This window comes from Phalacrocorax aristotelis, chromosome 5, assembly GCF_949628215.1.
Source record: "Phalacrocorax aristotelis chromosome 5, bGulAri2.1, whole genome shotgun sequence".
Lineage (NCBI taxonomy): Eukaryota > Metazoa > Chordata > Aves > Suliformes > Phalacrocoracidae > Phalacrocorax > Phalacrocorax aristotelis.
In genome coordinates this window covers 52,728,632-52,744,027 of record NC_134280.1, presented here as the reverse complement: position 1 = coordinate 52,744,027, position 15,396 = coordinate 52,728,632, and the positions used below count along the sequence as shown (strand labels likewise).

Genomic DNA, 15,396 nt, shown 5'->3' with positions numbered 1-15,396 from the left:
CACCAACCTCCTCTTCCATCAAACAGCTACTTTGTGAGAAGCAGGATTACTCTAATTAATGCCAATATGGATCAGCATCACTTCCAAGAGCACCGAATCCAGATATCTGCTGCTGCTAGTAACACCAACAGTCTCAGAATTAAATAATTTAAACTGTCACCAGTTTTAAACTACAAAATGACTCCTAATTTCTCAAGTAGCTTGGGATGCTATTGAAATGGGCTTGTATCTATATGAACCAAACTGTGATTGCAAGGAGCTATGAAGAGAAGCCTTTACTGCAGTGCAATTGCTCTGTATGCACAGGGGATGATTGGCCAGAGGGAACAAGGTCAGATGGCTCTGAATAGGAAGCTATGTCATGTACTGAATACTGGAAGCAAGAGACTTGAGTGAGATACATTGGAAAGATATGAAAGACAAATGGATTTGCTGTGCTTCTGCTTTGATCAGGTCATTTTGGTGATATCCACTGGTACACACAAGGATCCATAAAACTTTTTGTTTAACTCTGGTGCCAGGAATCAAAGTTTTGAACTGTAAGCAGGAACATGGGATGTTTAAGAATAAACATGAGGTCTTCTGGCCGGTCTGTTACAGGGTTATGGTCTAGGACTTTGCAGGAAGGTACGATTGTGCAGTGCCTAACACGATAGCATGATTTGGCTGGAGCTGCACTAGTTATACATACTAACCTTTTCCTCCTCTTATCATCACCCAGTTCCATGGAAGTGCCACTGATGTAACTGAAGACTTTCCTGAGAGTCATGAGGGATGGAAAACAACAAGCAAAGATTGCCTTCCTTGGAAATAAAATTCAGCCCCAGACAGCTACAGTGCAGAGACTAGTGTTTCTCAGACAGTAAAGTCAAGAATAAGGCAGGGTTTTCAGAGCTTTCTGCCAGCAGCCAGCACCTTGGCGAAATGTACTTCCTAAGGACTCCAAAAAGCTGGGGATTGCTGGGAAGGCGAGCTATCAAAGGCTATACACCAGCTTTACTACTGAGTCAACCACCCAAAGAAATTCTCAGCTCACTATTTAAAGGACTTAAAATCATTGAAGTTTGTAAAAAGAGACTTTTCTGAACAAGGACTACTGAAATGGCACTGTGGGCTTCTGTGTGGTGTATATCAACGGCTCCAGATCCAATGTGCTCAGTCTGCAATGATTACCAGCTTTGTGGTTGAAGCTGGAGGGCTTTCCAATTTATGTATTATCTTGATTTTTTTTTAATGTAAAGGCTCTGCAGAACCTATTAGAAATTAATTGTCAATTATACAACCTATTCGTCAGTGAGATAGACATAAATACCAGATTAGATGGTAGCAAAAAGTTCTCTCAATCCTGACTCAAAAGAAACAGAATCCAGTCCAATCTTTTACAGCTGTGTTGATTTTATAAGGCTTAATGGCAGCACATAAAGTGGCAAAGTTTATTTGTCACAAAAATTATTTGGCTCTGGATACACACAAGGAAGTTAGAAGGTATCACTCCTATAGGCAGTTTTCAGGTTACAGCTGCATTTTAAATGCAAAGGTTTTAATTTTTACAAGGTAAATGTAATCTTATGAAAGATATGAAAGACTTCATGGAAACCAGTTAGGTTTTTCTGACAACAGAAATGCCTATTCACCTGCTCAAAGAAGTGGAAACATAAAACATTCCTCCCCAATATGCATTTCAACTTCATATGAGTCAAATTATTTTCTTCTGTTGTGAAATATTCAGAGTTGGCAGCAGTTTTCTAGTGTGCACAGGTAGGGCTGATATGGCAGCTGTTACGTCATTTGGCTATTGGCAGCTGCTCTGACATACCCTTGCTGTTCAACATTAACTTGTTTTTCAATGCCAATGCCTATATGCAAAATCTTCTCAGATTGATGACCACTGCTAGCAGAAGACGAGATAACATTTAAAGGACTAAATAAATTTGCCTTGCTGTTAATTACAACATTCAATGGTTTATAGTGGGTAAAAAGATCTTCCTCATTCCCACCAGAGCTTTCACATGGCTGAGCCAGGCATAAAGCATCTGATTAACTCTTCCTGCTCCAGTGTTAACTCTTTTACAAAAATTACCCCCCGTGCTCACTTTCAGAATATGGAACAACGATGTGGTCAAAAATCCACATAGTATATTTCTTCTTACACTATTTGTTGTTTCTAGATGAACAGTATGTCAACATCACAGGGCATTCCCTGTCCCCAAAGTCATAGAGGACAGTTTGCTGATAATAGGCTAAATGCTGGCATCATTCCCTTTCACTCCCCTGTCTATATTTTGGGTGAGCTCTCCTGCACATGAAATAGCCCTCCACTCATATAGGAGGGTGGAATTCAGCATGGTGCAGTCAACACTGCTTATGTTGTATGTGAGCACACCAACAGGAATATGATTTAAAGGAAGTGGCTCCATTAAACCCCTATAACCCATCCTTTCTCTTCTCTGGATAGATGTGCTCTGTCTGTGCTGTAGCTGCCACAAAATAGTCTCCCTGCTGGTCTTCACCTTGTACTCTTTGTCCCTTGTCAGATTGATGCTGATGCTGTGACAGCTGGAGGGCCTGCCTGAACTGGGAGTAAGAAGTAATGCTCTCTATCTAAAGAACACAGAGTACTAGCTGGTTACCTGCATAGCTCAATTAACTTGCAAGCAACCAGTAGAATCAGAATTTGAATATTTTCATATGATGTGAATGCCAGATCCAGGCAAGAAACAAAGGCTTGAGTGAGAAGAATGACTTGCTGTCTGATGCCTTCAAGAAGAAGCTGGAGGTCTGCCTACAACTTAAATGAGTCTTCATGAGGAGATCAGAAATGGTATAACCCAGAAAACTCAAATAAGAAATCAAATTAGCTCCTTTCAGAGTAAAGGAAAAACTCCCACCAGCAAAGCTGCCACTTAAAGGGAAGAGATCATCTGAAATACAGCACGTGCACCAAATTCTGCCTCAGTCACACATGCATAAACCTAATATTATCTCCACCATGACAACTTTCCTTTGTTGTTACAGACTCCACAACAACTCCAGAACAACTTTCCTCAGTTTATGAAAAGATGACACAGGAGTTACAGGCCCAGCTGGAGAGCAGTACTAGCTAAGTGATCACTGCCTCAACAGCTTGTGTTCCCTTTCACAGAGACATCTGAACTCAACCTAGATACTGGAATGGAAATCTAAAGAGAACAGAGTTCCCTTATACAGAACCATTCTGCACGAGATATAAGGAGCAAGACAAAAACCTCTCTTATTGTATTTGGGTATTTCCACTATTGTATTTGGAGGAGTCAGTAGGGGCACAAGTAATGAAAGAAAGAATATAGTCCATGTGTGCATAGAGGGGAGGGAAGGCAAGGGACAAGTTAACGAAAATTCATGGAACCCCAAGCAAATTGAGCTGCAAGTTTTGCAGGAAACTCTTTTGGTTTTTTCTGACCTCTAGCAAAATTCTGAATCTCCAGTATGTTCACTACTCCTCCAGGTAGAGACACAACATCCTTCCCCAAGACAAGGCTAGAACTATGACAATTTACACTAGCTAAGTGCCTGACAGATAATATGCAGTGTGTCTTATGGAAGATTTAAAAGGGTCTTACCACAAGGATATCTGGGGAAGAAGGGAGTGGATGGAAAAGGAAACTAAATAACATAGCAATCCTGTCTCAATAAATAGCAGGAAACCAAGGGAGATGGCAGCTAGCAGGGCAGCATTCAGCTTCACTGCAGAAAAGGGACTGAAGAATCATGAATCAAAGGCAGTAAGTAAACAAAAGAGGAAAAAAAAACAGGAAAGAAAAAGAAAATCGTTGGCCTGGGTTACAGTGAGGGAGGGATTCTCAGGTGCAGCACCACACACTTGTGCTATGAAGGGGAATGCCATGGTGGAGCCTGTGCATCTGTGCATGGATTGGGAGGGACAGAATAAGGGGTATATGCTTGTGTCCACCAGGTAAATGAAAGACATAGTAGGCTGTTACGGGGTGGGTAGTCTTGAAAAGAGCGTGGGAGAGCAGGGATAGGGAAGGGGAACAGGTAGAAGGGACAGGACGGCGCATTAGTATGTTGTTGAGCAGGGGCTGGGGAAGGAGAAAAGGCAGAAGGGAAGGAAGTTCTTACCACATTTGGAAAGTCTGCCAGTCATCAACTCCATACAGTTAGTGGTGTCTGGATCATAGAACGGAAAGAGGAGGGAGGGAGGGAAAAACATAAAAAAAAGGTTTCCATACCTCTGTGCATAAAGTAGTAACTTAGCACATTATTACCTGAAGCAGGAAACATATACACGTCTTGGTCTTTACACAACCCAGGCCAAATTCTGCCACCCACTGTACGCCAGTACAAACCTGGCCCTGTGACTGAGTGTGGACACTGCTTCAGTCCTGCTGCTTCCACTCACCTCTTGATCATAGCTACAGGTATTTATGAGATTGTGGGAAATATTCTGCCACCACATTTGCAAACTAAAAGCCCTGAATACATTGTTTCACCTGGCTGTTTTGCAAGTTAGCCTGCAACAGCCAGGAAAAGCCCAGCCAGCTGACCTATGTACATCAAAAACCTGGTGAGAGGGACAAAATACAACATTGTGCTATTGGACATGGAATGGGGAGGCTACTCACATAACTCAAAAACATCTTTTAGACCCCAAAGGATAATGTCCAAATTCTCAACATAACTCTGCCTCTCTCATTCATGTGTAGTCTCTTACTCCTCTGCTTTCAACATCACTATTTGCAGGCAACAAAATTACTTCTGGAAAGGGTGGCAGAATCTGGCCCTAAGACATTACTGTCCACTTTGTGTATAGCTCCCAATGCCACAGCCTCTGAGTGCTTCTTACTCAGATGCAATAAGCAGAAGGAGCTCTACATGTCAGCTTTAAAGCAGAAAGGACCAGCCCAGCTGGGCATTTCCATGCGGAACCTTCTGGCAAGCCAGATCTGCTGCTGTCAGCCAGGACTGCCTTGCATTTGGGATCTAAATCATTGCGTCCATGAGTGCTGGGCAACGTGGAGCACTTGGTGCTGAGCAAGTGGTTAACAGTTAGAGCACTCAGTTCAGTCTCAGATCTCCTCTTGATGAACACTTGTGTATTCAAGAAATAGGCTTCTCGGAAACATGAACACACATGCTGAAAATCCCCAACTGCTAGGAAGCTCTAACTTACTCCTTATGGGCTGAAAAGTCTGCAGAGAGAGGGACGGATAATTTCTCAGCATTCCTTCTCTTAAAAACTGAGAAAAGTAATTTCAAAAAAGGGGAAAGGGGTGCTGAATGTGCTTGGGTAAGCTGAACCCATGCTGGAAGAGCATGGATATGTATGTTTTCTGATGCAGCCAGGCCTGTGCTGCATAGATCATGTAGGAAAGCATGGAGCAGAGAGGGTAGGTGCTTGGTCCAGTCATACTGGTCAAAGCATCAAAGCATCACTTATACACTCTCCATCACCAAGGTTAGAAGCAGGCTGGAAGAGGTCAATGGGAGATGATACCCACAGGAAGTCTCTCAGAAAGGCACAAGATTGAAAGAGAAAGGAGAAAAAGGAAGGAGGTGAAGGAGAAGAGAGGATTCAAGAACTGGAACAAGGTATCAGAGGTGTCAGAGAGGCCAGGAGTTTACCTGCCTTTGAAATTCTTTGGCTAGTCTGAGTGAGTGAAGGCAGATTAAGCTTCCAAAATACACTTCTCCCTGAAGATGCCTAACAAGTTTAAAGAAGTGCCTACAGCTGCTGACTGAGCCAACGACCAGAAGTCACAGTCACGAGTTTGTACCATTTTTTTTTTCTTTAATAACTTGTAGAAGCTTGTTGTCTCGTGCCTTTTAGTGATTCCTGTCCAGCTCCCTCTGAGTCAACTACACCTTGTTGTAACGCTGTATAATACAGATCTATAGCAGCACAGCTCAGAACATTCACCCAATCATTAGCAGAACTTATGCTTTGAAAAAACACATAAGAGCAAAGAATTCTCAAATATGACCAAAAGATTGTTTCTGACTCCCACCTCCAACACCTGGAAATTTTCCCTCAAGTGTATCCAGACTGACTGGCCACACAGTAACTACCAGTCTGGAAACAAAAATGGTAGTATTTGGATAGTGTCAGAGTAGGTAAACATTGTGGCTGGCTTACTAAGATTCTTCTGAAATTGGTATTTCTGTTTCCTTGTTAATTTTAACAAATTAAAAATAATCATGTCTCATTAAGTTAATACTTCAGAATACCATCTTTTTTCCTAAGTCACTTGTAGTCAGCATAGCTCTTTTGAGTATTTTATTTAAAGCTAATTGTGTATCGGGTCCACATATATTGATCGTGTGATTAGAATACAAACTGACAGGTCTACAAAAGGATTGTAACATAGGCTTTTTGGCAGCATAACATCTTGGGCTCTGCGCCCCATTTTGTTCCTAAAAAATAAATTCGCAGGTTATAGAATTGGTTTTGATGGATAGGAAAAACCACGAACCCTCTTTTGAAATAGAAGACCATGGAAAAATACCAAAGGAACATTAATAAAACCTCTAATTGATCTAATTTAGAGAACTTTTATGCACAGCTATAATTGGCATTCTCTATATTGCAATGGCCAGTCCCAGGAACTGCACAGGTATTTGTTTTTATTTTTAATGTCTTTCCAAGACACGATCAGGTTGTTTTTCCCCCATTCCTGAGGCGCAGCAAACACGAGCACACCAGAAACAGTAGCTCATACCGCATCGCTTGAAAGACTAACAGAGTTAATGGGCCTTCAGCCTCCCTGTTGTAATAATTACTTTAATACTTTGTTCATTTCCATCATATTGTAACATCTGCTTTAGTAAACACTCCATATGATAAAATATTTCATAATTTTAAAATAGAATTTTCATTCTAATTAGAAAGCCTTAGATTCTTGGCAGCCAGCTTCTGCTCATGGATAATAATCCATAACCCAGTGACTGTGGGATCCAGGTGTTATGTGAGGTGAATAAAGCCAGGGTCCAAAGGCTTTTAGCTGTCTGAGAGCATTGATGGGTCATGTAACTGCATTTTTAATGTGTGCTGTTTAATTTTTTAATTAAAGCATAGTGACAGTGTCAGATCTCAACCCTTCTGGTGATAAGGCAATTCCTTATTTAGAGCTGGCAGTCACTCATGCTTTGGATTTGACCAAGACTCTTTCATAAACAACATCCAGTTCAGTTTATGAACAGATGGCAAATGCTTTGGTTAAAGTAAGACCTTCCTTCAGAAGGCCACACAAGCTCTGAATCCATTAAAAAATGCTAGTGTTCTGCTGAATTTTCTTTCCTGATTTTCTTTTTACTTTAATTTCTGTGTTTCCATCCTACATAAATTTCACAATCAAGCTGCCTGGTTTGTGATGCTTCTGATACCTCTGAGACTGGGACTTGTCCCAGCCCAGGAAATCTCACCCAAACAGCTGCTCCTCTGAGATTTCCAAATCCAGAGCTAGATAGCAGAAAGCACTGAGCATCTCCTGCCAGATGTTCATAGTCTGCAATAAACATTTCCATTAATGGAGATGATGTCAAGGGAGCCACCAGTTCCTCTGGTCCAAGGCAGTTATCATTTAGATTAGAATTCCCCAGCGTTTGGGTGCTTATTTGAAAGTCACCGTTCTCCCATCAAAACTCTGGAGAGCTTGGACTTTTTTCCACATAGATAAAACTGACTTGCGGTCCAATTCCAAACTGGCATTTGCACAGCCCTGTTTTGAGTCTGTGGCTGGAAGTTTACCTTGCAAAGCACTTCATTTGCTCCTTACTCCCTTTTCTGTCTTGATGATAAAATCCTTTGCACATTTGGAAACTGTAAGTTTCTTAATAAATTTTCGTAGCAAATTAGTCAACCTACAGCTCTCATGAGCCATAAAGATGAACACCCAGAATTCACAGATCAATACTCTAGCAAAGTTTTTTGAGTCACGTGAACATGTTTTGCTTTTTGAGATATACACCAGCACAATAAAAGAGCTTGGGTGCATATACAGAAGATACATGCAGTGAGCAAGAATTTGCACTGCCCTATTTCGAAGCTGGATATGGTCTCTAAACACTTGTTTATGCTGATGAAAGGCATTTCCAGCAGTGACACTGAGCTGCTCTGAACTTTGAGATGGCAATGGTTAAAATCTGTCATGAAGCCAATAAATATAATAAAGAAACAGAAAACCTATTACAAAGAAGTTATGAAGGCCATTTCAGTATTGCTGATTGCCCAGAACATGGGAAAATGGGAAAAAATAAGAATATGCAGCACCCCACACTTAAAATCAAAGCCCAAAGAGGCAAGAAAATATTAGGGAAATAAAAACTGACACCCTGTGAATGATCACAGATGGCTTTTGCATGTCCCTATTTACCAGCTGTTTCTATTACTTTTTTGTGCAAAGGTATTGGAGGAAAACAGATTATGATTTAATGGAAAGAGTATTGGGCTGAAACAAAAGCACGAATCTGAGATATATTCTTCCATGAAGAGAGATCCTTTTGTCCCACCAAAGGGCAGTCCTGCCCGGGGATTACCTAAGCAGAGATTCTGAGTATAAGGCTCCTGGATGGAGCCATTCATGGATGAGCGACAAGGCCAGCTGTCTCAGAGACAGTGATACTCACTCTTAATCCAAAAGGGACTGTCCTTTCATGGCCTCACTGGGCTTAATGGATTTTGTGATACCAGTAACAAGAACATATGGACAGCTATTCTGCTTCAGATGAAAGACCAAAACCATCCAGTGCTCTGTCTCCATCAGCAGCCACACACAGATATGCAAGAGTGTAACAGCATGCCAAGCATCCAGAACACTTTCTTCTAATACTACCTCACTCTCTCACCACTTTCAGGTCAGAGATTTGCTGAGCCTGCTATGGTTTCTCTGTTTAGCAATCCTCATGAAGATTTCTCTTCCAGGGAGTTGTCCAGCCTCCCTGTGAGTAAGGAGTACTCAGGTGAAGATGAGCATCTGCAACCTCCTCATACTCAGAACCTGCTTCAGTAAGGAGTTCCACATTACATTAAGAGATGCCTTCCAATATTTTTTTGCTACATGGCTTCCACTAGTTTCATATGATGGCCTCTAGTTCTTTCACTGGGAAGAAAAAACGAACAATCAATCCCTAGCTGCTTGTTCTGTGCCAGTCATGAGTCTGCAGACCTGATATTGTCTCAGCAGTTATACCACAGAGGATGTAATGTCCTGAAACATTAAGGTAGAAGGCTGATATGTTGCACTAAATTTGGCCAACTAGACAGTGGGTTTTAGAAGTATTACATTAGGTTTTGGGATAGATTTCATTCATTTACACACTTATTCAGGTAAGGGAGGGAAGCTATTTTCCTGATTCAGAGTATGTCAGAAGAAATAAGCACAACCAGTCTTAGGAAAGAAAAATGGAAGTGAATGAAGGGATATCCAGGGGAAAGGGAGATTATAAGGTGCTCAGGTGTGACACAGAAACACATCTGCCTAAATCAGGTACATATCAGGCTCACATACACACACACACAGATGCATGGACAACATGACATCTACAAACACTGTTGTGAGCTGGAGGAAATGAGAAAGAGGAAAGTGCGTTCTGAAACCCAGGCAAGCCAGCTTAGTGGGCTGGCATGCTGCATAACAGATCAAAGAGGGGCAGGAGAGAGAATGACTATCAGTGCCATATGCTTATTAGGTCTTGCTGTTGTGCTTTATACTGTGTTCATTGAATCTGCCCCTTCTACAGCTCTCACTTTACATGCATGCACCTTTCACAGATGGTTTTCATCATCCTACCTGCAATGACATCTGAACTAAAGGGCAGAGGAGACAGCTGCACAGAGGATATGTCTGCACACAATGAGATAGGAAAATATCCAGTGCTGGGCCAGTATTGCTGGTCAGAGCCAGCAGTATCCTCAGAGCCATGGAGGAGGAGAGTCAAAGTGAACTGTGAGCTCATTGTATTGCAGCAGTGGACTGCCTACAGAGTATCCTCAAACCATGAACCTGAATAAGAGTCCAACAATCACAATTCCTGTGAGGTGTTCAGGGCTGGGAATGTGGGTGAAGAAGAGAAACAGAGAAGAATTTGCCTTGTTTCTAGTAAGAAAGGCTGAGTAATTCCAAGGCAATTTCTAGGAAGATCTTGCACACATCTTCCCAACTACAGCCACCCAGCTAAACATGGTGCTGAATGTGAACTCTTGCTGTCCCTTTATCCCTTTATTTCCCCTCACTCTCTCACTGGTTGGTGATGTGAACCACAGGGCCTCCCTACTTTGATGTACAGGTTGTCTCTTCTTGGTAACAATCTCCTCCCCACTTTCCTCTTTTCCTTGTACTCTGCTCCAACCTAAAGTTTTCAGGTTGAGTTACTTCTCTCTTTTTCAAGAGACTTGCATATTGCTGATCAGGTCAGTTGATATGACACAGGATAGCTTTGTCACCCCACCTCTTGTAAGCTGTCTTGCCTGGATAACTTCCTGGCCAAGGGAATTCTCATTTTTAAGTTTCAAGAGACCATTCATTTTGGTTTTGCTCCATGGGGAGTTATCAATTCCACTCTGGCATTAAGGATCAGGCTGAGTTTTCCCTGCTTGAATGACATGCTCTCATGTAGCTTTAGGCAATAGAAAGAGATTCTGTGTCTATGATTCCTCTATTCCAGAACCAGAGCAAAACTGTAAGTCAGATACATTTCTCACAGTACAGTTTGCCCTAAACATCTCCCTGAGCCTTAGTCAGATGAATGGGTTTTATTCCTGCTTCAGGAAGACATCCTGCTTCACATCCAAGTCTTTCTAGAGAGCCTCAGTAGCTAGCACATACTAGGGTGAAGATGTTAAGAGAGACTACCATGTTATTTAGATTTTTAACAGTTTTTTTCCTCACCAGAAAGCAAGGGTACACTCCTTTCCCCAAGAAACAAGGAGTACTTGAACTTTGTTCATGCACCAGGGGTAATATGAACTAGACTCAAAGTATGTTTTTTTATCTAATTCCCCTCACTCCCACTTGGCCCCAGCATTTCCTAAGAGGAAGGGCTGGCAGAAGATTCTGGCTGCTTCCCTGAGTTTGATTTGATTTCAAAAGTCCAGACAGCAAAAATCTGAATCCACCCTAGTTCTAGTATCCTCACCTTTTCTGTTTCCTAACAGAATAACCCATGTGCTGGGCACCCTTGCAATCCAGTGTGCAGAAGGTCAGGCATTGCTGGAGCGCAAAAGCAAAGTAGAAAACAGTATTTCCTGACCTAAGCATACTTCTTTGTCATGTAGTGAGCACAGACCCTTCTAGATGGAGTTATTTTATCTTCAGCTGTTAAAGCCATGCTGTTAGACCAGAACTATGTATGTGCAATGAGCCAAGGGCATCTGGGATTTAATTGAAAGATGCAATGCTGACTTCATTCCTCCATTTTTGTCTTAGTTGGTTCACACAAAGGTCAAGCATAGAATTTGGCTTTTAGTTACTTATATTTATACTTATATATATATATATATAAAAGTATATATAAAGTATATATATATATATAAGTATATATATACTTTTTTATATATATATATATATATACTTATACTTAGTTACTACCTTCTCATCATCATACAATGGGAAAATTCTTCCCACTCCTCCTGCCTCTTTGTCCTCTTCCTGCAGCTTCTGCTCTCTGCCTTGCTCCCATTTCTTCCCTGTGTCTGTACATTCTTTCTGCTTCTTCCCGTTTTTCCTTCTTGAAGCACTCCCAATAGCTAAGCTTCCTTAAGTTTTCAATTTTCAACTTCTTCCTTTGTTTTGTACTTTTAAAGGATGGAAGGGTTAAAACTGATAATTTTTTGTGTGTGTGTGTCACCCCTGGTGTTCAGGGTCAACATTTGCTACATAATGGTGTGAGGCCAGTTTCTGTATTATCAGTTCAGGCTGCCTGCAGATTCAGATTGATGTCACTGCACAGGGTCACACACGTAAGGGTTTCTTTACCACCATGAGGAATTGAAATCTACTTTAAAGATAGATAAAATATAGCTTCTGCAGAACCTTAGTATATGATTTGTGCTACCACAATATTGGGCCAAGAATTTGACCACAATACTGGAAACTATTAGCCACCTTCTGACCATCTGAAAATGCTTCTGTTAATGGCTAAATTAAAAGCAGCTCTCAACTTTGTTCTGGGACCCTCTGAAGTTGGATGTTTCTAAAGCATGCCCGAAGGGTTTGAAAATCAGGTATCTTCTACAGCATGTCCCTATTCTGGGAGATTTTGGAGTAGCGGAAATCTGGAATATCTACTGATGATGAAGCTTTTGATGGAGAAGTGGGCAAATGGCTCTTTGGGCTGGAGGAGGGCAGAAGCTGTTCAACTGGGGAATGCTCTGGGAGCACTGGAGTGGGAATGAGGGAGGGAGGGGTAGGGTGGGTGGGGGGAGTTACTGCGCTGTCTGAATGGAGCTCGTTTCTTGCTGTAATCAGAGGGATGGCCTCTGTCAGCCTCCTGGTACGGAGAGGCTCTTCAACTTCCTGTCCCTGCTGAAGCAAGGTGCTGAACAGTAGAAACTACTTACCTGATAACTGCTGCACTGAAGGCTGGTCATGTGTGCTTAACAACTGTGCCTGAATGGTTTCTACTACCCTCTTAAAACGACGGCTTGGACCTGTGAGGAGAGAAGAGGCACAAATGGTTGTGAGAGGAGCCGGAGACAAATCCTCATACCACCCAGGCTGGAGGGGAAGGATGAAAAGCACTTTCCCTTCAGTCTTGTCCCCAAGAGTGTACTGACAGTGTATCTGTCCTTCAGCCAAAGGCACGGCTTTGTGGAACTGTTATGCAGTCCCCATGTTAATAGGGACTGTGGTGTGCTGGACTTTACAGGGGGAAGGTTGGCTTCTGGGCTCCTTCTGTAAAGACAGAAAAGGTTGTTTGTTGGTTTTAACCCCTGTGGGGGGGCATGCGGCCACCCAGAAGAAAAGGGTGATCACATGCTTCTGTCAGAAGGAAGAAACCAGTGGCCTCACAGTGTCCAGCTGCGACACTGAGACCTTTGAATGAAACAAGAAGACAGTGCAGGGAGATACTTCAAATATGATGCACAGAGCAGCCATTTTAGCAGTAATTGTGGTGGCAACTTCACCTCTTTGGGGATCTCTTTCCCTCCCAGCTTTTCCATCACTACCAACACCATTTTTGTTCCCGATGTCCACCTTGCCGCCATCTGAATTTTCCCCTGAGGTCAAGACAGTTACATTCTTTCCCCTGGCAGAGCTCTCTTTGCAGGCCTCTATATCAGCAAGGACAAAGCCAGCTTGCACCCATTTTACAGCTTTGCCATGGTTACCTGATAAGAGTGTGAAAGTGACAGAATAGATCCCGTTCTCCTTCTGCGCCTCTCCGCCTTCTGTGTATGTTATGTCCACCTGGAACTTCACTGGCTTCTGGAAGACAGCAGGACCTCCTGTGGACTTATATTCTGCACGGAAACTTGTCTGTGAGATGACACTGTGACTGAGGCTTGGAATCTGAAACAGGTTGGTAGAAGGAGATAGTATACCAGAGCACAAAGGGAACAAAACTGCAAAATTCTGTTTAGAAAATACATGTTTCCAGAGTGGATAAGATTTGCTGGATTTGCTTCTGGAGTTGAATTTGTAACATACAGAGTGTTCTTGTGAAATCAGTAAGAGTGTAGTGTAGGTTGCTTGGCACTGCAGAAGAATGCACTGCTCCTAACAGGACTGACCTAAATTTAAAGGTTGAATATTGGTGGAATAGCCAGCATGCTTATAAATTTACACATATTGCACAACTTCATACACTCAGTCTTTCTTTTTCTAATCATCTTCTAGTTTTGAGAAATGCTTTTTGCTGAGTGAAAACTGATATTAAGGGAAGGGGCAGAAAAGTCAGTGGGATATAAGTTGTATATAAAAAAACCACGTGAGTCGCCTGGTCTGATCTCATAGCCGATCCTGTTGTGAGCAGCAGAGCTCCTGAACTCCTTTCCAACCTCAGTTGTTTGGTGATTCTATGATATCAAACAGACATCAGGACATGGAGCAGACACTTAGACGAGTGCCTGGGATATCCACAGGGAAAGCATGCCTGAAAATAACTTACCCAAACTGCAACTCCTATCAATATGTAAAATAACTTTGAGAAGCTTTCTGGTACCATCCAATAGCTGTACCTTCAGACCTTTAGTAGAATTTCATAACTGCCTAACTTTCAAGCAGTTACGTTTCAAGCATTCACAGCTCCTGCCAAAATTTAACATACTCACATTCTATTTATTGCTTCATAAAGGACCAGATTTAAAAATCACTTAGAAATCTGGCCTCTAATTTAGGAGGAAAAATGAAGATAGGTTCTTTGAGAAGCTGACCGTAAGGACTTAGCAGGCTGTGACAATGCATTTAAGTTTGAAGTTGGCTGTTAGAGACAGTTCATAGGGTTTGCACACAAATCACTACATCACACCTCAACCCACACATGTGGGGTATGCACAGGGTCACCAATATAGACAGCAGTGCACACTATGCTACAATATAAACCCACAAACACAGCTAAATGCATGAAACTGATATAGTAACATGGCTGCTTCAAACCAATCTGAGATGGATGCCAGTGTCTGATGCATGCTACTATAATGTACTTGCTCCTTGTATGTACAGTTAAAAGGATTATGGCTGGATTTTTGGAAGAAATCCATTGCAGCATCATAGAGACTAAAAAGGAGTGCAGCGTTTTGTGGAAAACAACATCAATTCAACAAACAATATAAGAAATTAAGTCTCCTTCTCTTAATTCTATTGAAAAAAGTCTAATTATGTTGTCAACTACCATGAATTGAAAAATCTCTCAAACCAACTTCACTGTGCCGACTTTTTCTTCATTGGTACTTCTAGATATTGAGAATAAGGACTTTCTATAGGAAAAAATGACAATTTCCCTCTGCTTTCCTAAATTGTAAATAAACCGCTTCTGCAACAACTGATACTCCAGTCACCAGAGGAAGTCACCCTTCTTTCTGCCGTATAGCATTGAAGAGGAGATTTAGAGTAACAAATGCAGATGTGAGACAGGGCTTTTGTCTGACTAAAGCGGTGAAGGGCATAACCAGCAGAGGGACACCCAATCTGATGCCCAGATGGTGACTGTAAGGTTAGTTTGACAAAGCAGCAAATCACTGTCTTGATACTGCACCAGCAGTGTGCTGTAACTGCAGTGATATTCCAAGCACTGGCAACCTGGAGCCCCTGCCAAGAAGGCTGAAATCTTTTCTCATCTTAGAGAGCATTATCTACAGTTAAATATTCAGACAGAGTCCAGGGGAAGCCTGAATCAACAGGCCACATAAATTAAATCCACAGAGGATGGATTTGAAGGAGCAAAGACCCTGCCCAGTAACAT

The 15,396-nt window shown here is 42.0% G+C and overlaps 1 protein-coding gene across 9 annotated transcripts in view; it reads right to left on the bottom strand.

The window, feature by feature from the left end:
* BRSK2 (BR serine/threonine kinase 2) overlaps positions 1-15,396 on the bottom strand; it is a 333,681-nt gene that overhangs the window by 9,379 nt on the left and 308,906 nt on the right. For 5 of the 9 annotated variants that reach the window (XM_075094536.1, XM_075094537.1, XM_075094538.1 and 2 more), the window contains 2 exons: positions 13,325-13,505; positions 12,554-12,643 (listed from right to left, as the gene is read on the bottom strand). In XM_075094536.1, the coding sequence (XP_074950637.1) occupies positions 12,554-12,643; positions 13,325-13,505 (271 nt within the window). Of the gene's footprint in view, positions 1-4,119; positions 4,168-12,553; positions 12,644-13,324; positions 13,506-15,396 lie in introns of all 9 variants that reach the window. The other 4 variants (XM_075094531.1, XM_075094532.1, XM_075094540.1 and 1 more) reach the window with 1 other exon arrangement.